The sequence below is a fragment of the Falco punctatus genome (genome assembly GCF_963210335.1).
Source record: "Falco punctatus genome assembly, chromosome: 1".
In the NCBI taxonomy this organism is placed as follows: domain Eukaryota; kingdom Metazoa; phylum Chordata; class Aves; order Falconiformes; family Falconidae; genus Falco; species Falco punctatus.
Window position 1 is genome coordinate 54,191,258 of NC_137580.1, and position 22,222 is coordinate 54,213,479.

A 22,222-nucleotide genomic window follows, 5' to 3' on the forward strand; every position below is an offset into this window, starting at 1 on the left:
AAGTTTCTAGAATTGCTAACTCTGGAGACACTGAAAATTCAACTGGCAAAGGCCCTGAGCATCTTGATTGGTGGTGCTCCTGCTTTGAGTGAGGGTTTAGATCAGATGACCACCAACCTATCTATTCCAACTTATATTACTCTTAAGATCCTGACCTTTTCTTGTAGGTCCTGTCATCTAGGCCTCTGACTACCTTACAGTACTTTAGTGGACCCTGTCTGGTTTCTCCATATGCTGCTTGAAATGGCAGCCCCAAACTGGAGGCAGTATATCAGGTATAGCCTCACAAGTGCCCAGTTGGAGGGGCTATTAATTTCCCTTGGTCTGTAGACCATGCTATTCCTAATGTAACCTGTGGATTGCCTTTTGCTTAAAAGCATATTGTTGGTTGTCATTAAACTATAATCCACAGATAGTCAATAGTCAGAACAGGGCTGTGTTATCAACACCCTTTTAGTCACAAATTCAAAATACAGCACCATAGTGGGTGCTGTGAATAAAATTAAGTTAATTCTAGCCAGACCCAATAGAATTAGGCCATGAAATTATCTCCTGCACTCACCCCCCCCATGCTGTTTCGCCAAGTGATCCTGTTGTATTTGTCCTCTCCAGCCTTTATACAGTGTACAGCACTAATATGCAGCAATGCTGTGAAATCTTATTTTGGTTAATGTTTTTGGTTCCTTGTGTTCCTCAGAACAAATGGGTCCATCATCTCTACAAATAAGCCCAGCAGCATGGGCTGTAGGATTTTGGTAATCCAAAAGCATGCCATGCTCGTGGGTAAGCAGAATGTCTTGATACAGAAATAAAGTGTCTTGGGTCAAATGGGAAGAGTTTCAGTTTGGGGTTCAGCACAAGAGATGAGGCCAATCAGTATGTATCTGAGTATTTGCTTTATCAGAAGTATATGATTTCTCTGAAAGTTTATTTAATGCCAACAGTTTACTAACAGTTAACAAGTACTAATTAATGATTTGTGCTACTTAAATCCTGTTGCAGTAAAAAGTCTTCTGAAGGGAGCAGTGCATATACATGTACCAGCTAGTTATAAGTACAATAATGGGAGTTGAATGTATAGCTTCATCATTGCTAGATCTGCCTAAAAATTGAGATTTCTGGCTCAGAAGAGCTATTCTTACATGATTTTGTTGCTAATCTGAAGTCATTCAACAATAATTATTATGCACAGGAAAAGTTAGTTGAAGATTTATTGTGGAAATAATGAAGCACTGTGTTTCCAGAATGTGCTTCCTGGACCCTTTATCTTAGGAAAAAATTATGTTCTCTTAAGTAACAACATTAGCAAAATGACCTGAAGATTAATTTTACTGAGTAGCTTTTACAGGAGAACTAGCGGTGGTTCTAAAGCCAACCTCACTTGCAGACTGCCATTAAGCTGCAGATCCTGGGAGACCCCCTGGAGTTGTAGGTGCTGTGTTTTGCTTAGAAGCTGAGTGTCAGCTCTAGCCTTTTCTTAATTTATGAGACACTTTCCTAAACTTGTGAATGAAAGCATCTGTCAGTACAGCTTTCATTGTAGTCCACCAGAATAGTAACTGCAACCCTGAGAAATATTCCATTAACATACTTCTTCCCAAGAACCAAGTGCTTCTTATAAATCTTTTCCTTGTGGCTTTATCACAGCCCCTTGGTTAGGCTACAGACCCTTTTATCAAACCTCAGGCAAGGCAAAATCTTCACACTCTGGCTGCTTTGAAGAGCTTTCATTTTCTCATAATGTACAAACAAATATTTTTATTATGCTATTAAATCTCTTCAATAATTGTTTCTCAATAAACTCTCCCACAAGTAGACTTTCTCCCAGTGTTAGACACCATGAAAACTAGTTACGCATATTAAAACACAGTTCAGATTTCAGGACATCTTCCACAAATACTGCATCAATCATATTTATAAAGGATTCTCCCTATTGCAGCTGCAGTAAGAGAAGATATTTCCAGTTCAAATAGAATTTCAGTTTACAGCAGCAGGTCAAAGTTCAGCTGTAAAAGAAAATAGTGAAATCTTCAAGTAATTCATAGTAATTTAAACCACATGAGTCCCATAGCTTGATGGAATTCTTGTCTCTATTCATGGACGTTTAGCAATGCTATTGCTGTATACATTAGCATTAAAAATAGCTTTATAAACCTCTGACATCTGTTTTGGTTTACTGTCATCCATACATTAATATTAATGAAATATTTACAATTTTTCTGGTATGTAATAAAGCACTGAATATATATCTAATTACATTCTCTAATAAATATGTTTAGGAATATGACAAGAGACTGCAAGAGAGGGATGTGATTGACAGCAAAAATTACCTGGATGCACACAGAGCAGTTGTTGCCAGCTATCTACAGAAGGTAAGCTGCAAATAATATGGATCCACCAAATTTTTGTACACCTTATGTTGCTACTGTACTTGGATGCTTTATTACCATGAATACTGAAAACTGATTCATCTCTAAACATAACCTACAGACATCTTTAAGATTCCAAGTTAGGCCTGAAGCTGGTCTAATTGAACAAGTGGAGGTTTGTGAATGACTCATTTAATGTTATTGGAAAAGTTGCAATATACTAAATGACTAGCCATTGTGGATTTTTTTAGCAGTTCTGTAGAATCTTTTTTGGTCCCAGAGATTTTTACTGTTGTGTCCCAGGTATTCACTGATTTCTCTGTTTTTCTTCTTGTAAGCTGTGATACTAAGACCTTAATTATCTCCATGAAAGTGGCCCAAATATTGTTAAAAATCATTTAAAGCAATACAGAAAGTGTCTTGTCCTGCAGCCTAAGGCAGAAGGCATAGCTTCCATCACACTACCTTTGTTGTGGTATTAGAGTAACAACTTTTGCCCCTTTATTTAATTTATTTTTCTAGTCTGTTCATTCTGTTATGATGTCATTCTCTTTAATCCTTAGGCGAAAAAATTGTAAGAAAAATATTGGTCATATAACCAAGAGAAGTTTGCAATTTCAGACTATTTTGGCAAAATAGCAAGTGCAAAACATGGCTACCAGTTTTGTACCATTACTGGAAGTACCAAAAGGTGTATCAAATCCAAGCCAGCCACCAAGATGTATAATGATGATAAGGTTGATTTGATGTAGGACAAAACAAATTGTCTGTTGGAAAGAATGGTTTGTAAAAGAATTATAGACAATAAAGAGTGTTTAAGTCTTCCAGGCAAGTCCCAGAGCCCAGATTCAGTATGATAATATAAAAAAAAAATATTTTTAACAAAACTGTCATGTCTGTGTTGGCCCTGTGTGTTTTGCATGGTATTTAAGTGTGTACTGAAATGTGGTTTATGCAGCACACTGAGTAATAGTATAGCAGTACAGAGTAACATACATTATGGTACTTTGTGTCACTCTTTTAGATTAAATACAGGTAGCCTTTATAAAATAATATTTGGATATTTCACACTTCTATAAATTGTCAGTTGTGCCTGAAAATTAGATTGCTCACATCAGACCTAAAGTTCAGTTTATTCTGTAATGTGATCTTTATATGCCTATCACTTCAACACAGGGATAAAACAAGAATAACTTGCAAACTTTTAAAAATAATAAAGGGATATTTATAGCAGAAAATTTCTATTGCTGTTCTGTAACTATCTTGTAATAGCACAGCATATAATGGCATTACTAGCATTAGTGGTGGGGAAAAAGGGACAAAGGCAGTACTCTTGTCAGTCTGCTTCCGCACAGTTGTTGGGAGAAGAGGGAAGACTTTCATCTCTGTGCTTCAGTCTATGACTTCAGCATAGCAATTAAAGGAACTAAGGATTTTAAACATTTACTTGAAATCATAGTACTTGTAATACGGGCTTTACCGATTTGTTCTGCAGTCCAAAGTGTTGCTTTTATTTTCCATAACTAATACCATATGGATTTTTTTGTAGCCTTTTCTGCAACTTCATTTAGACATGGAAAAGAGATGTCTGTTAGTGTCATTTGTTGTTATGATTGTTTCTGATGATGACCTGTAAGCAGATTAGACTTAATTTTCTGATTGTATGCTTTCATGTCTTCTTATATCTGGCTAGCTAGTGTTTCTAGAGAATCATTGAATGTGTGAAAATGAGCTCATATTGTGTTCTGAAGAAATACCTGGTGGAAGAAAATTTTCCTTGGACCGTGACTCTTTTAGAAGTGGTAAAAAATGAAAAATGTATATATTTGGACATTTTGTTTGTGTTTAATAGGCAGAATGCAAATATTTGCAGTGGGTTTGGATTAGACGTGTACTTTTGACTCCTCTCTCCCCATTCACAGGTTCGAGAATCAGTAATAAACCGTTTCCTCACAGCAAAACACCATTTCCTTCTTTCTGACCTTGTCAACGAAGAGGAAATGCCCAGCCTGGGGTGAGGGAGCTATCTTTATTTGTTCTAAATAAAAAAAAATTAATGTAAAACCATCTCTGATGCTTTTTTGTGAAATATATTGATGTAACTGATGTGATTTTAGTGTGTGTGTTTAGTATAATAGATCAACTTCCAGTCGCAATGTACACCGCAGCCAGTAACAGACAGTGTATTGATATAGAAAGTGTGTAAAAAATTTTTTTCAGAAAAGAAAAAAATGGCTGGTTTTTGCAGAAGTAATGTTATATCATATAAATAACATTTAGCAGGATACAATGCATCAGACTGTGTTCTGATGACCTGAGCATAGTCCTAGCTGGTGCCAGATTAAATGATTTCCACGTATCAGACAAGTGTCACAGGTAGCACCACTATTACTGGTTCTACACGTGATGCTTACTTAAGAGTCGGTGCATATGCCCTGCAAATAATGCGTAATAGATTTTTTAACAGTTATTTTCTTTATTTTACTTCTCTTGTATTTCTGTTTGCTGTTGCTGAATGTTGTCATATGCTGTTTGCTTTCAGAAATGTTACTGGGTTTGGAAATTACTACTTCTTTCTTTTAAGATTATTATTTGTTCTGTTACTTAGGCACTTTCTTTGAATTTTTGTTCCAAATCCCATACTTGTTGATTTTGACATTTATCAGTCATCACAGCATAAGTGACTTTTAATTAGTGTTGCCAACTTAAAATCTGTGTGAGTAAACAAGTTGTGACTTTTTTTTTCTTTCATGTAAAACTGGCTTTTATTCACTATAAACGTGACACCCTTAATGTACAGCCAGAGGTTTTTCAATCAGCAGTACAAATCTAAACAGTCCCATCTGCTGGAGATAGAGAGACATGCTGTCTTACAGAAGAGTTCATCCTATTTTTTTAGTTCATGTTTTCACATCACTGAATGGAAAAATCCAAACAAGACTATAATCAGCTTATGGAGTTGTTTAAAATCAAATGCTTCATTGATACTTTCTTATCAGGAATCCTAATTAAGATTGGATTCTATTTGCTAATTTATATCATTAGTGAATTTAAAATACAACATGATTTGTTTAAAGTGTCTACTTAGTGACATATTTCACTAACTCATGGTTTTGTGTTACTTTAACAGTAATTACTGTCATTTTTTTATTATGTATAAGGTAATAATGTCATTTGCTTTTAGTTTTTAATGTAGATTTTGGAATTTCTGCAGTTAATACCAATGATATGTCAAAACATACATCTGCTTTTTATTCTCTTCCTGTTTGTTGTTTTTTTTCTCTCTTTGGTTCTGCTTTGCCTTGGGTTATAAGTTCTGAGGGTCCAGGGTATGTTGTGGTATATTCATTCTGCTTCCTTTCTATAGCCTATTGTTTGTTGTACATAGCTGTGTAATTAGATTTTTTGCCTATTGCATACAGTGGTTGTTGTCATCTGCTAGATACCTTGTTTATAGCAGTGTAGTTTAGGTCTGTCTTGAAGCTGTGTAATTGTCCTATTTGTATCTTACCCGGTCTTGGAAAAAACTTTTTTGAACATTTGAGTTTCAATTTCTGAGATACAAGACATCTGGATAGTGTAGTACTAAACAAGTAAAACATTTTGACATTTCATAGAGTTTTGTATGGCACTAACAGGAGCATGTATTTCATTCTTCTGTTAGTGCATAATTTGCCTATGTGTCATGCAAACACTAGCATGCTGGGTTCTATGCAAAAGTGACTAAATATCTGTTTTATGATTATTAGTATTTTGGGACTCAGCCTCTTTAAACTGGCAGAGCCAAAACGACCATTAAAGCCAAGAAGAAAAGAAAGGAAGAAGGTCACAGCACAGAATTTATCAGATGGAGACATAAAACTCTTAGTGAACATCGTTAGAGCTTATGATATTCCAGTGAGAAAACAGGTGATGAGGTATGTTTAAATGCCTGTTTCCGGTACAGATTAATTTTCTGGTTTCTGCTGTTTTGAGGACAGCTGAAACTCATGTTGAAATTCAGACATGTGTGTTGTTTCTATCCTTATAATGAAAACATGTATTTATCTTTTTATTAATAATGATAAAGAACTGCTGTTTTGTAAGTTTGTAGAATAATGTGATTGTTTCTCAGTAACTGCTAAATTCAAGAAATATTTTACCAAAACCTGTATTCATCTGCTTGAGGAAAAAACTGTCTGAAAGATAACTTACAGCTTTGACAACATTATAACTCTGGTAACAGTAATATCAGATTAATTATACCTTAAGCAAGCCTTCTAGATATACTCAGGGCAATTTTCATTCATAATTATGTTATTAAATACAAAAAAATCAAGTATTAAAAAATTCCATTCTTCATCGTAGGATACTATATTTGCTTCCTGAGTGTAGCATGTTGGTCTCCTCCTTTGTGAACTGTTCATTTAAGTTAATCAACTGAGCCTGATTTGGCTCTGACTAATTTTAAAGGTGACCGTTACCTTCAGGCACATTAAGGCAATGCCTGCAACCGCATGATGCTGCGTCATGTGGAGATACTGGGGTTCTGAACAGTCTGGTTCAGTTCCAGAAGCAATGTGTTAGTGAAGCATTCTCTCTCTCTCTCTCTACTAAAATGAATACACCTTACTTGGAGATATTTTCAAGCTGACCAGTTTCTGTGCACACTGTATTTAGTGTCCTCTGCTGTTTTGTCTCTTCGCTACAATAAAGATTCTGTTGGACTTCTCTAAAGACGTTCATTCTGAGAAAAGAAATTCATATTAGAAACATGTTGGCAGGAAGGAAATTTCAATTCATGATCAGTATTACAAAACTAACTAAAAACCCTCCCAGTCTTTTTGCATTATACAATACCTTATTTTGAGCTGCATTCTCCATGAACAGTTACTCTTTTATAATATCTACTGTGGTGTTATTACCAAAAATCTTATGTGGAAACACTATGAAAGTAAATGTATTAACATTTATTTCACTCATGGTTTGCCAATTGTGTAATATTCATATGGGTTTAATATTGTTGTAGAGGCCTTGCCTGAATACCATGAAGTCTGCACTGTTTATAAATTCTGTGGGGATTCATCTCCTTGAACTGAAAAACCTGTAGCTCAAGGAGATTGTAGGGGGGAGGCAAAAAGAAAAAAGAAGCCTGGGATTGATAAGCTCTTCAGAAGAGAGCTTCCAGGCACAAAGCACTCTTTTGCAATGAGGCTTACAAGAGCTATACATTCACCACCCCTTTCTGGCATTCCTTTCATGTTATTTGATCAAATAAATATCTTTCCAAGGTTAAAGTCATAACATAAAAATATCAGAAGTATTTCCAGAATTCTGACTGGTTAATACAGAATATAAGAGATTCCTATTTTGTAATGTGTTCTCTCTCCTTTCTTGCTCTTGTTGTTTCCTCGCACAGCAAACTACACCAGCCATCTAAATCTTCAAGGTCCTTTAATGAGCTGTTTGCAGCCTCTCCATCAGCTCAGAGCCCCGCTGATAGCCCAGACTGGGCATTCAACCAGGTATATTAGAAAACTAACATTTTCTTACTTGAAGTTGTGAGCATTCCTCTTTTCCACAGACAGTAATGTTCACCATCAGAAAGATATCTCATTAGTGATGTTGGCTTGCCCGCTCCTTCATCTCCAGAAAAATAGTGAAGCTGCTAAAGGTTCAGAGAAGGGCAGTAAGGATGTCAGAAATAAAGCATGGCTACTGTACAGTGAAAAGTGGTAGGGCTTTTCAGCCAGAATAGCAGTAACTGTGAGTAAGGGAGGAGGAATATGGTAGAGGCATGAGTAATATAGAGACTGTGAATAAACATTGACTCTTTACTGGTTCTTTCAGTATGAGGGTGAGGGGTGCTCAAATGAAGCTGGTAGGAGTTAGGTTCAAAACAGACAGAAGGTTGTGATTCTTCATGCAGCAGTTTAGTAGGCACCCGGAGAAGTTGCTTACGTGTATTGAGGATTAAAGAGGTTTGCCAGTGTTGAAGTGGCTGTTGGACAAGCATTTGGAAGTGTGATCTATTGGGAGTTACTGAACAGAAAAATCATTACAGGCTTAGGAAAGTCCTTGATCTGAAAATGCTGAAGCCTGGAAGGAGTAATAGGAGAAGATACATATGCCTGCTCTGTTCTGGCTCTTCTGTGTGTGCCTACTGCTGGCCATTTTCAGAGCCTGAGTTTTGAGCCCAGTGCATTCATAGTCTAAGCCAGCACAGCCATTCTTACGGCTGATATTGAAACTACGTTTACTTGCTATTGAGAATTAAATTCAGCATCCCTCTGAATGAAGAGGGAAGCCTTTCGGGGGTTTTGCTGCTTTTCTTATGATTTTCCTTCAAAATTAGCTTTTTGAAATGTAGAAAAGATTCTGCCATATGCATTTGCATGTTAGTGAAATGCTCCATTAAGTCATTTTTAATCACATTTAGGGGTTTGTTGTGTGTAGTAGACGTTGTTTATCTGTAATAGGAGCCAGTTTCAGAGACAAACCAGGATTGTAGCGGTAGGCTCCTTGGATTACAGATAAGAGGGCACCAGTGCACTTTTTTCCACTGGTGTCTGGATCACATGTTCTGTTTCAGTTACCTTTGATTAGGTAACCAGTAACTTTCCCAGTCTCAGGAGAAAATGTGGTTTTGCTGGTGTATATAAATATGTCAAATATTCTGAATACACATAACCATTTGGAAACACTGACATAGAAAATATTTTTAAAAGCTTCATAAATGCTTAGAAGCCTAGGAAATGCAATATTTAAGGTGTATTAAAGTTTTATTTGGTGTGGACCAGCCTGATCTCCACAAAGTATATGTTTATTTTCCTAAATACAATTTGTAAATAAATAATAAATGCAAATGTGTAATTTGATACATTCTGATGAATTTTTATAAAGGTCTTTTTCCTTTGTTTTGATCCCTATTTATAGGTTTTAGTCCGTCCTTTTGTAGAAGTTTCTTTTCAGCGAACAGTCTGCCGGACAACAACAGCAGAAGGTCCAAACCCCAACTGGAATGAGGAACTTGAGCTTCCATTTAGGTATGGCAAAATGAAACAAAATTATTTCTGAGTAATAATAATTTAATTTGAGCATGCAGATTTATTCACATTTTCCTGCTCTGTTCAAATCACTTTTTTGGTTTATTTAACCTTTTCAGAGCTCCTAATGGTGACTACAGCACCCATAGTTTGCAGTCAGTGAAGGATGAAATCTTTATTAACGTTTTTGATGAAGTACTTCTTGATGCTGTAGAGGTGAGTTCATAACTGAATGACAGTGTATGTTACAGAGTATTACAAGCTTTTTGAAGTTGACAGAATAAGACTTCTCCGTGTAATGGCTTTCACCCTCTTGTGCCTCTTTTTTTCCTCTGTTTTTTCATTCCTTATGATTTTATGACTCATCAATACTGCAATATTCTTAGAGGGAGCAACTTTATAGTGTTAACCTTTGTATAAATTAATCTTGTACTATATAATCTACTGGTAGATTGAACATGTGTATGTAATCTGTTTTACTGATATTTAATGAGATTGGAGATACTAAAATTGAGAGGCAAAATATGAATTGTAATCTGAATTCTGTTCTTCCTAAACTTACCGGATTTTTTTACTGAATTCCAAATTAACAATTCCAGTTACTGTATTTTTTATTAACTATCTTTTTATGCTCTGTCTCATCCTTTTTTACAAGTTGTTTAATGAAAAAATAAAACAAACCAACATCTTTTGGTTGTATAGAATATTTTTTTGGAATGAGACAAAAATTGCAAGTCCTAGTAACAAGAAATTTTTGTTAGCTGTCAGTGTTGGCATAACTCCTTCCCCTGTTGAAACCTTGAAAGCTTTCCTAGTCAATTTAGCACACACAAAAATAGCAGCACTCAACATTCTTGAAAATATAACCCAAAAATAAATAATGCACACATTTCACCAAAAACAGAATTCTGTCCTAAAAGTGAAATGGTATTTGATGAAGCAGAAGGAAGAAAGATACAGTCTTGAAACTCAGATGTCACTCTAGCCATTAGAGATTATTTTATTTTTTTAAAATAATTTGTAGGCAGATCATCCTAGATTGGGAAATCCCTGATAGACAATACACATGAAAACAATGCTTCTGTTCCACATGGTTTAATTAGATTTTCTTCCAATTTTGCCTTCTAAAGCTTTTTAAAATACTAGTAAAATATTTCATTAGAAGACCAGAGCTTGGTTTACTTTGTCTGAGAAGACTCTTGTGGACTTCTTGTCAGATTTATGAGTTGTCCATCACAGGTTATACGTTACTTGAACCCTGAAATGCAAGCGCATTGTATCATGGATAGTGATGTTCTTGTATTTGTTCAGCATCTGGCATGCTTGAAAGGCATGCAGAATAATCATTGCTGTACTAGTAATTGAACTGATATTTATAGTAAATTACTAAACCACAGAATTTTTATTAATGCCTTGATTAAATTGTTGATTGAATTAAAGGAAATGAAGCTGTCTTACAAAGTCTTATGTTGGGCAACTTTTTAATAGGATGATCATGAAAGAGGAAATGGAATCTGCACTCGTGTTGAGAGACGCTGGCTGGGATGTGTTAAGATTCCATTTACTACCGTATATTTTCAAGCCAGGGTAAGTGTTAATACCTTGGAGTAAATATCTTAAAATACAAAACTACAGAATGGAAGGGGCAAATAATGAATGCCAGAATTAATGATGTTCTCTGTACTTGTTATTTTTATGGAATTGTTTGCAAATGTTTTTTGAGACATGTTTTTTGTCAAATTTGGTGAGTATTTGTCAGTAAGTTCAACATTTTGAAGGGAGAAGAGGTAAACGAACGTACTTCTACACTGACAGTGCAGCCTGGCTTCCTTCAGTAATGAGGTTAAAAGTGCAAATTCTTTCAATGGTTTTGTCAGGAACTTTTGAGATCTCTGGTATTGCAAAGCCTAGATAGATGAACTAGGAATAGGAATATCACCTAGATAGGTGATAAGAAACCTGACCTAACTTCTTTTTTCACAGATTTTTACCTTTGCCTCTCCCAGTCCCTTCTTTTTTCCATTTTTAGAACTTTTCAAGAGAAGCTTTCTTCAAGAGAAATCAATAGTTAGTCATGGGAATAATAGTAAAACATGCAGTTCTTTGTATCAGAAAGGCATATTTTTGTCCATCCTGGACTTGGGACTCATTTTTTCATATCAAAAATCTTATCATATTATTTTTCTGCAGGGCCGTTGCTTTCATGTGTAGATCAAGTCATCATATGACAAAAGTCTCAGTGTCTTTCTTCATGAAGTTTCTGACATCAGTTGCATACCTAATGACACATTAATTTGCTCTTCTCTGGCTATATGGGGCACTTCTCAGAACTGTAAGGGCTTTAAGACATACTGTGAGCCTCCTGGATTCTTTGGGTGGAGGATAAGTCTGTAGGAATCTTAATTTAAGTGCCGTGCTTGGAGTTCAGAGTGGTTTTCTTGGGCTTTCCATTTGCAAGGCATGACTGAACATAATTGTCATGGGATTCAAGAAAACATGGGGTTCTTGTTGTTGCTGAGAAACTTTGGACCGTGTATGATTAACCAGTGCTAGTCCACTTGCTTCTGCTAGATCATTAATAATATGCTGTCTTCATCTTGGGAGGTTAATCAATGAATTCAGGTGATTGAGGGTTTCGGTGCCCTGTAGAATGAAGCTTTCATTGACTTCAAAGGAAATGTAAATAGTAAGAAGGTCTAGCTGCCTTTTCATGAATCTTTGGCCATCCTGTGCAGACAATGTCACATAATTTGACCACTGTTGTTATAGGTCAACAAGTCAACAAACAAGAAAGAACAAGATACTTTACACTATTTTTAGGGAAATGTGCCATGCTGAGTGCATTAAATTCACCTGAGAAGTGTGTCTGCTCACAGTCCTGAGAGACTTACTGGGCAGATTTAGACATTTTAACAGGCTACTTACCACTATGTAGCGAAGGACACGGCCTATAATCCACCTTTGAGGATTGCCAGTACTAACATCAACCTCTGTTCTTCACAATTCTTGTTGGTGTATCAGTCTTTCTGTTGTGGAACCATAGTAGCTCCAGGATTCCTGTCCGATGCACTCTTGGCTCTCTTGGAGGAGGTGCTGAAATTTGTGATTCCCTAAGCATGGTGCAAGTGCCCACAAGGATCTTCCCGGCATTAGAGATTCTTTTCATTTGAACAGGATTTCTTACTGAATTTGAAAACCCCTGGTCAGTCCAGTGATTATATCAAGGTGCATCTAGCAATTAAATTTCAGTAGCAAATGGAGCATTTCTTCATCCTGTTCTATGCTGCAGCAGGAATTCTGTATTTGGAGTTTTCTCCTCATCAAAACTTAATTTTGTTCTTAAACGTTTGATGAGCCAGCCCAGTGAGTCATCTGTTCATCTCTCACATCCACTAAAAGATACCCTTCCTAATGGCAGTTACCTGAATTCTGCCCAAGTCAGGCAGTTAATCTGCTCACTTTAAAAGTTATGTACTTTCACTGTTGAGACTCGTCTGCCTGAGCAAGTCTGGGGCATGCCATCTCTTGCCTGACAACCTTTCAGAAAGACTTGCCTTCCATTTGTCATGGCAGAGGGAGGTGCAACGGGCTGGTGAGTCTATCGGAGCACCCTTCCCTGCGGAAGCTGGCTGAATGGGCCCAGTTCCAGTTGCACCCAAGAAATGTCAGCAGCTTCTGCATGGAAGGGCGTCCATTTGTGAGATGCTGGAGCATCATTCCCACACCACTCGAACGTAGGCAAAAACCTGTTGCTGTGATGCTTCTTTCAGAAGCATAGTCCTGCAACTTTTGCTTTGCCACTTTGTCAATTTTGCCAGTAAATAGGGCCACGCGGAGATTGCTGTTTGAAAGGAAAACAGTGGAAGGCTAGCACTCCTTCTTTCTCTAAGAACTAGTGTGTATGATTTCCATTTCATTAAATACTGGTGTCTGTAATATGCAAGAGACTGAAATCCAGTTGTAATTAATACATTTAACAAGATGCCTCATATTTCCCCACAGTTAATCAGTATATTTGTCATATTCTCTCATTTTATTGTTTTGTAATTCAGAGTAATAAAGAAATCAAAGGAATGAAATATTTTAATACAAGTAGCAAATGTATTTGAGAAGGAATCTTGCTTTTTTGCTTCTAATAAGGGGTATTTGTATATTTTGTAGATTGATGGTACATTTAAGGTGAATATTCCTCCAGTCCTCCTTGGCTACAGCAAAGAAAAGAACCTGGGAATCGAGAGAGGTTATGATTCTGTGCGAAATCTGAGTGAGGGCTCATATATAACACTGTTCATTACCATTGAACCACAGCTCATTCCTGGAGAGCCAGTCAGAGAGAAGGTAACTAATCAGTAATTCATCATATTCTTGCTTTTTGTTTCCAGTAGTGCAGTCCTTGAGATGCATATAAATAGGTATGCTTAGTGTACCAAAGGACATGAATACAAGTACAGAAGGACGTTAATACAAATTCTGAGTGTTTTACTTCATTATTTCTTTTAGCTCAGTTCAATTTAATTGGATGTACCATTAAGTTAGATGGATACTTAATGCATAAGAAGTAACTTTCACCAGGATATCTAGTTCCAGTATAACAGAAAGCAAATTTGCATTCATTATCTGTGAGCATATAATTTTCCCATTTTCTTCTGTAAACAATAAAGTATTCATGTAAGTATTGGTGAACAGTGAACAAAAACGAGGTGGCAGGTGCAAACACAGTATTTTCTTGCTTCTATGTTTATACTATTAAAATGCAGCATTTATTATTTATGGTTTCATGCATCCCTCCAGATCTTGAAGATAATTATTTCTAAATAGAATCTCTTTTTTTTTTTTTAGTTAGTTTACATTACCATAAGTGCCTTACACTAACAACAACGTGTAGTTAAAATGCATACACTGCTTGCTATTCTGCATAACATTATGTAGTGATTTTGAGATCCATTCAGCAAAGATGTATGTTTTTCATGCACAAACAGCAGCGGTTCATTCTTTTCCAATTCAGAATAAATATAAAATTGCATGATGTGTTCTAATAACCCTTTTTCCTGTTAAATTATGGACTTGGAAACTACCAAGTCCTATGTTTCTTGCTCTCATGCAATACTGTGGCAATTGTTACTATTCAGTACTGTTGAAAATAAAGAAAATAAATTACATTCATGGATACCTTTAAAAGTGAATTAGTTTGAATTATAAGTTTATTATGAGGACTTGAAACTGTAAATATAAGCTTAACAGCCTTGAAGCACCTTTAATAGATGAGAACTTACTCAAGAGTTTCATAGTCTTCATTTTCACATACAGTAGTTAGTTGCTGGGGAAAAGATATACTGAATTTGTAAGGAAACAGATCTCTGTTTATAGGAAGACCTGTATCCAGTAGTGATTCAAGAGAAAAATCATAGAAAATCAAATAAGGGGTTAGATTATTATAATATATATTAGAATATTAAAATATTATGGACTATATGCTGCAAATGTTGACCTCTTTAAATAATGAACAAAGTTCAGATTTTCTTGCATACATGCAGTTCGATGCTTAGTTACGAAAAGGTTGTATGTTATATTAATGCTTAGTAAAATGGTGCAGTTTGGTAGCTAAATTTAGAATTTATCTGAACACTTCAGAGGGGAAAATACAGTCTATTTTATTAAAGTCATAGACCTTCCTGATGTAAGTTCTCTTCCGTTTCAACTATGAAGATAGGAGCTAACTGCCCCTTGCCAAAACTCAGACATAAAGAACCGGAAAGAGACTGAGGTACTTTCCATTCTGAAGATGCAGCAAAGAATCAAAGCACAGTAAATCCCAACACAGGAAATTAATCCTGTTGTTAAGTAACAAGAAATACTACATGTCAAAGCTTCTCCTCACAAGGAGCCACACTGAGAAGACAAGGGGCAGTGGGTACAAGTTGCAGCTGGAGAAGTTTTATCTCAATATAAGAAAGAAATATTTTACAGCAAGAGCAATTATTCACTCAAACGATCTCCCCAGGGACATGGTAGAATCCCTGTCACTGGAGGTTTTCAAGATGCTATTGGACTGGGTGCTAGATAATCTCATCTAGGCTCCCTTTCCCACAAAAGGCTGGACCTTTCGAGCTCCTTGCTGACCTGGGCTGTTCTGTAATTCCATGAAAGCTAAACCATACCACAAAATATGCATTGGCACTGAAGCATGTTCAAAGTAAAACCAGGAATAAGGAAAATCTTGCTGAGGTAAGAAAACTGTTGGCACAGAAGACCTTTTCTCTAAAATCTGAAGAACAATGGAAAAAACAGTTGTGATGAATAAATCAACAGGAGCTTTGCCAGATTTTTGTTCACTCTGAATTAGAGATTTTTCTAATCCTATGAAAATTTTACTTAGCAGCAGATGATTTATTTACCTTGGATAGTAAGGCAAACCAAATTATTTCTTCAGCAAACATTGGATTATTTGAAAATCGTGTACATTTCTTTCAAAGCAATATAGATAGAAAACAATAAAATATAATTTCATGTTAGAGGAAACTAAGTAAAGCAGGACCAAATTCATTAAGAGACTGTTCTATCTTAGGTAATCAGTATATAAAAACACTACTAAAGTGACATGTGCTTAACTGTGACACTCACCGTGACTGAAAAAGTTATAATTCTGTGCTGCAACTCCCCAAATGCAACAGATATACTACTTACAGAAAGTGTTTGGGATAAAATGACAAAAATTAACTAAATATTTTGCTGTCCTTTGTTGCTATTACTAGCCATTCCTGCCGCAGTTGTTTGAAATATTCTTGTACTGGTTTAGGATGCTAAGCTTAGTTTTAGTTTAATTTTATGACACTTTTTTTGTTTGCTTACCTATTTTTCCTCTCTTTCCTGCTGTCCTTCCTGAATCTCTATATAGATGAATGAAATGCTTAAGAAGGTACAATATTAATAAATTAAATCGAGAGATATGTTGTTCCCTGTTTAAGATTTAGCTTGGTTTTGTGCTATTCAGCAATCTTTTTGCACTTTGCAGTACTTGACTCTGACATAGTAGCTGTTTATTTGTCAGCAGTGCTTGCAGTGAATTACTACATTTAAATTTACAAAATGCGAGAGGCTGTACATTTCAGCTGTTAATTACGGTTGAGAAGAATCACCAGTGTCTGCCTTCTCTGCTAGACTTTGAGGTCTAGCTACAGGGCAGTGCCGAGCTGTTCCACCTCTGGTTAGTTTGAGAAGAGGGTAAAAAAAAATAATGACAAAAAGTGGTGTATTTTGAACAAAAATATTGTGAAGGATGAGCTTTTATTCTCAGCATCACCAGAATATACACAAGGGATTCTAAGGAGATTAAAAAAAACTATTTTGACTGATCCCAATACCTTTAAGAGATGACATCTTAAGTGACATATGAGTAAATAATTGTCATTGTTATATAATTAATATGTGATTTTTGAGGCCTAGACTTCCTTTTGGAAAATCTCATCTAAAAACACGAGAATTTTCTGACAACTGAATTATAAGGATTCGTCTAAAAATTACTTGGAACTTCTCTTCAAATATGTTGGCATTGTGCAAGGTTGTTGCAGTTCTTTATTTAAGAATTACTAAATTGTTATTTATGTAAGAATTACTGGGATTTTGTGAATAACCTCAATTGTGGCTTTGATGGAGTGCTATGTGAATAGCACACAGGACTGGTACCTAACCATAATTGTCTACCTTTGAATTAATATGTGGTGTTACACACGCATCCCTGCAGTTTCACTTGGCCATAACTTTTACTATGTTTTCAGTGCTTTAATAAAGACAGCTTGTAGGTACAGGTGATTATGTGCATTCATAAGTAAATGCAAATTGCTTGGTTTTCCATTACCTTGACCTTTCTTACGTGTCTGAGAGCTGAAGTATCTATTCCAAGGCAAGTTCAAAGTGCTATTAGGAAAGAATTTTACACTGAAATAAGGCCAAATACAGTAAAGACTTAAGCCCAAACTATAAATAAACTTATTTTTGTATAAATTCTACTGTCTTTTGAAGTTTGATACCCAAGAAGATGAGAAATTGCTCCAGGCAGCAGAAAAGTATGAAGCTGAATGTACATCAATGTTTCCAAGCCGCCAATGCCTAACAACGGTGATTGACCTCAGTGGGAAGACAGTTTTTATTACCAGATATATCAAACCTCTGAATCCACCACAGGAGCTTCTTGATGCTGTCCCAAATAGTTCTCAAACAGCAGCAGTAAGTACTTAGAAAAGATAGTGAAGTTTCTGGGATGTCGGATTTCAGAACGTGTGTTTGCACGTGCATGTGCCCATGCATATGCATGTAGGCACATACCATTTTTATGTGTCTGCTGTATGGCTATGCTTTTTGTAAAGGAAAAAACTGGAGATACAAAATAAAGCAGTAATGACTTACATGTGATACACACTAATTCTATCCGTAATGATGCTGGGAAAGGGTATCTGCCCTCTCTGGAAAAAAATAGGTATATTAATGAGTATTGTCCTTTAAAAAAGAGTTACACCAAACCTCAATGGGAGTAAATCATCAGTCTTTGCTGCAAGTTCTAAAATGAGCTAGGTGCTACACTAATGAGGTTAGTCAGTGTTTTGTCACTGATACCTGTGGAAACAGCAACATGTTTCACATCTGGTATAATACTACTACTCTTAGATTTGTCTGTCATGAAACAAAGGAGTCACTTGCTCTGTTTTGTTTTCTTGCAGGAATTGGTGGCTCGATACGTTGCTTTGATTCCTTTTTTGCCAGACAGTGTGTCATTTGCTGGAATTTGTGATTTATGGAGTACGTCAGACGTAAGTAATGCATTAAACAGAAGTTCTTTATCCTCTTGAATATGATGTAACATCCTAGCAGCCCCTGCTTTCAGGGAGAGACCGTACTAAATGAGCTCCTGAGGTCCCTTCAGACCTAAATTACCCTGTGATTCTATTATTCTGAGGACTGTTTTTCTTTATGAGCCATTTATTTCAAAGAATGAGGACCAAAGCTTGAGAAAAGTTGTTAATCCTGATCTTTGATAGCTAGCAAATTATTCACCCTAAGAATGCTTAGGGTTTTAAGCTTTTCTTGTTGTTTTCCAGTTATAAAACAATCTAAAATGGCTAGTCATGCACAAGTGAAAGGATGCTAACTGACGGAGACTTTAAAACTAGACTTAAAATGTATCATTGTAGTTCCAAGAAACTACAGAAAAAAACATTGCATGTAATGTCAGCAAAAATAATGGGATATTTAGCTTTCTCCATCACATAGAAATAAATCCTGTCATCTATAGAGTAACAGCAGACATTAAGTTAATCACAGTTTTTTACCATCTCAGAACTTTTCTGCAAAATTCAGAATAACTCAAAAGACAAAGACCCTGGTTCCTGTGGTAAAGTCTCAGATCTGCATCATGTATCTTCACAGCATTCACTCGTCATCCTGCATGTTGAAGCATTGCCTGATAAACAAAAAAGATCAGTTGCAAAGATCTGAGAGGACTCTTGCTTCAGAAGTGTTAAGGAACATTATTAAATGTTGTCAGTTGAAAACACAGTTGATAACTGCATAGAAAGACTTTTTTCTTTTCTTTTTTTTTTTTTTTTTTTTTAAAACCTTAATTAGCAATTTCTTTATCTTCTGGCGGGAGATGAAGAAGAACATGCTGTGCTCTTGTGTAATTATTTTCTTGGTATGGGGAAAAAAGCCTGGCTTATCATTGGAAATGCTATTCCTGAGGTAAGAGGATTTCTTCATTTGGTCTGTATATTAACTTTTATTCTGTGAAGTCTTTGGTTCCCAGCAGTGGGGTAGAATTTTTTTCTTGCTGGCACGTATTTCCAGGAAGTTATCTTCACATTGGTTCTGCTGGAACTGATTCTTTTCAGAGAGAAGGAAAAAAAATAAATTGAAAGTATATCTTAGTGTGAATGTCATCTGTTTTTTTTCCTGGAGCCATGTTTTTACAGTTAATCTGGTTGTAGCTGTCATCCTCATAGTATACTACCAAGCATCTGTAATCCTGGACTGGACTTGAGCTTGTATACATGGTGTACCCGGGTAATGGAGACAGTCCATTCACAGTGTCGCAGTTGTGGATACACAGACTGTGACAGCATTTGGGTGGGATTGGGTAAAGGTTGAGAAGTGGCAGGAGAGGATTCTTACTCTCTCCAGCTGATGGCAAAGGTGCAGCTGGAGCAATAACAGATTTGTTCAGGCTCGACAAGGCAATCTTCATCTGCCTCCTGTGACGCAGGCAGGCTATGCAGTTTGCTTTCCCTTGGACTGCTATGTACCTGGTCATTGCTGTGAGCCTGCTGTGGCAGCAATCCGTCTTAGACTGGCTAAGAACTAAAACATTTTGATGTTTTGCCTCTTTGGAGATGCATTTGTTGTCAGGGAAGCACTTAGATTTCCAAGTAACTGGTACTGCTTTTTTCAAAGAGATGGCAAGGCTGTTTATAATGCAAATTTCCACCATTAGTATCTCAAATGAAACACATGTGAAAGTTTTGCTGAACAGAATTTTGGTAAAAATCTGGTCCAAACTAGTCTCTTCAGCACATTCTGAGGTACCACAGTGGCAGGAACAGGTACTCAGGTAGATTCCTTCCACTCAAAAATCAGATGGAGATTGTAGTACTTCAAGCATTCAGTTTATGCATGCTGTCAGGAGGGGGATTATTCCAGGTATTTCAAGGTACCTGGAAAAGGTAGGAGGTAACAGGAAAATAGGTGACCAATTTAGGGATTCCTGTTAGAGAATATAAAGAGAGAGCTGGGAAGTTCCTTATGAGGGAAGGCTGATGGATGGATGAGGCACAAATTGCGCTGCCTAGGCAGCAGTCCTTCAACCCATAGGTTGCCCGTGGATAAGAGCTGTGGCAGTAGCCAAGCAGGACATGCTGATACTGAAGTGGCATACATTAAACATGCCTGTATGCGGAATTCTGTATCAGTTTGCAGCTGAACCACCTTGACTTTCAGGAATGGCTGGGGGCTGTGTATGCCTGACATTGCCATGTAAGACACAGAGAGCACACTATTGTGTGTTAGTTGGTTGAATTGTAATGAACCTGTAAATTCTTCCAGTCAGTTTGCCCCAAAAAGTACTATTCATCTCACTAGTAAAAATGTTATATTCCAAACAATACAAAGCATACCATCTTTGTAGCCAGTTCTAAACCATCTTTCTCATACTTTTTTTTTTTTTTATTTCTTCCTAGGGACCAACTGCATATGTATTAACTTTGGAACAAAGCCAATACGTAATCTGGAATCCCAGTACTGGATGTTTTTATGGGCAGTATGATACTTTCTGCCCCTTACAAAATGTGTACTGTCTGATCAGCTGTGATAATGTAAGTGTACCTAGTCTTGTCGCAGTTCTATACACTAAGAGCTGGTAACTTGCTATTTTTCTTTACCTTATACATGATTCGTTCATTAATGTAACTACGTTTAGGCTGTCATGTTAGTGATTTTATTTAATCTTAAATAGGCTTTTCAGCTACTTTAAATACTTAAATTAAGACAGATTTCTTTTTTAAGCAGCATTTAGGTGGATCATGATTCTCATTTGTAATAGTTTTCATTACTGGGTTCTACTTACCTATTTTCCAACTTGGATAGCCTAAGTTTATCACTGTTTAGCTGAGGCATAGTAATTCAGCAAAGCTAATAGTTACATTTAATCTGCAAATTGAAAAATGAAGCACACTGGAAGTGGTCACTTGAGTTGCATACATAACAGAAGGCACAGCCCTGAATGGTTCAGTGTGCAGAACACAGACCTGGCACTACAAGGCACAAAACCCGCATTGATTTTCTGCCTGGTGTTAAGTCCTCCTATTTATCTGCGATAAAATACAAGTAATACTAGTGCACGTTCACGCTATATTATTCATTGTGCGGCTGGAAACCCTCTGTGAGACAGCAGCGGGGGAGAGGAGAGAAGGTGTTGTAAGAGCTGCACAGCTCTGGGCAAGTGAATCAAAAGCCACAGAACCGGGCACAGCTGCAGCAGAAACCCTGGGCAGGTTCCTGACTTGGCTGGAAGCAAACCCTCACAGCAAGGCAGAGATGTGTGAAAGATTGAAGGTGAATTTAAAACCAGAGTGAAAAGAAAGAGAACCCTAGGTTTTATTTGAATGAACTGGAAGTTAAGTTTAGACGTTTATGCCTCAGGTTTTTTTTGAAACACTATAAGGAAACAGTGAGTCAGGCTTGCATTTTGTACTGAAACACAGCAAACGTTATTTTCTGTGTTGAAAACATACCTAGAAAAGTAATTTGAAGTGTCATACTTGTAAGTTTTGGTTTTCAGTCTTCTGGCGTTTTATTCTAAACACAAATCCTGACTTTGGATGAGAATTTAATATTCTAAAGTATATTTATTTTTAAAGTGTCAGTTCTGTCATTGAAAGCATTCTGGGGAACGGTTGAGTTGGTTTGGGTGGATGGTTTTGGTGGGTTTTTTTTTGTAGTACTAAACTTACAGTTAAGAAAAACTTAATCTAATGGCTGGAAGAAGCAACTAAAGACTTCTGCACTGACAAGCTTATCAGCTAACCTAGAACTACAGAGCTCAACAATATCTTTCAAGGCAACACATTCCAGTCTAGATGTGACTCTGAGCAGGTGTGCTGCTAGCGGAGTGATAGCACTTCATTCATATCCAACCCCGGAAAAAACAGCTATGTTGTGTCACATAGCCTGTACGCAGAACGATCAGTTACAAAAGGTCACTATTAATTGGTACATTTTGCAGCCTTAGCAGTAGTTATTTAAAGGTTGTTTTGAACAAGAAGCCTACAATGCTTGCATGCTTCA

At 36.5% G+C, this 22,222-nt stretch overlaps 1 protein-coding gene across 5 annotated transcripts in view; it reads left to right on the forward strand.

The window, feature by feature from the left end:
• The window catches only part of CC2D2A (coiled-coil and C2 domain containing 2A), a 77,359-nt gene that overhangs the window by 46,455 nt on the left and 8,682 nt on the right, over positions 1-22,222 (forward strand). For 4 of the 5 annotated variants that reach the window (XM_080378878.1, XM_080378877.1, XM_080378879.1 and 1 more), the window contains 12 exons: positions 2,280-2,372; positions 4,292-4,383; positions 6,119-6,286; positions 7,768-7,873; positions 9,285-9,394; positions 9,514-9,610; positions 10,883-10,981; positions 13,556-13,732; positions 17,414-17,617; positions 18,109-18,198; positions 19,013-19,126; positions 20,617-20,751. In XM_080378878.1, the coding sequence (XP_080235004.1) occupies positions 2,280-2,372; positions 4,292-4,383; positions 6,119-6,286; positions 7,768-7,873; positions 9,285-9,394; positions 9,514-9,610; positions 10,883-10,981; positions 13,556-13,732; positions 17,414-17,617; positions 18,109-18,198; positions 19,013-19,126; positions 20,617-20,751 (1,485 nt within the window). The remainder of the gene's footprint in view (positions 1-2,279; positions 2,373-4,291; positions 4,384-6,118; positions 6,287-7,767; positions 7,874-9,284; positions 9,395-9,513; positions 9,611-10,882; positions 10,982-13,555; positions 13,733-17,413; positions 17,618-18,108; positions 18,199-19,012; positions 19,127-20,616; positions 20,752-22,222) is intronic. The other variant, XM_080378880.1, reaches the window with a different exon arrangement.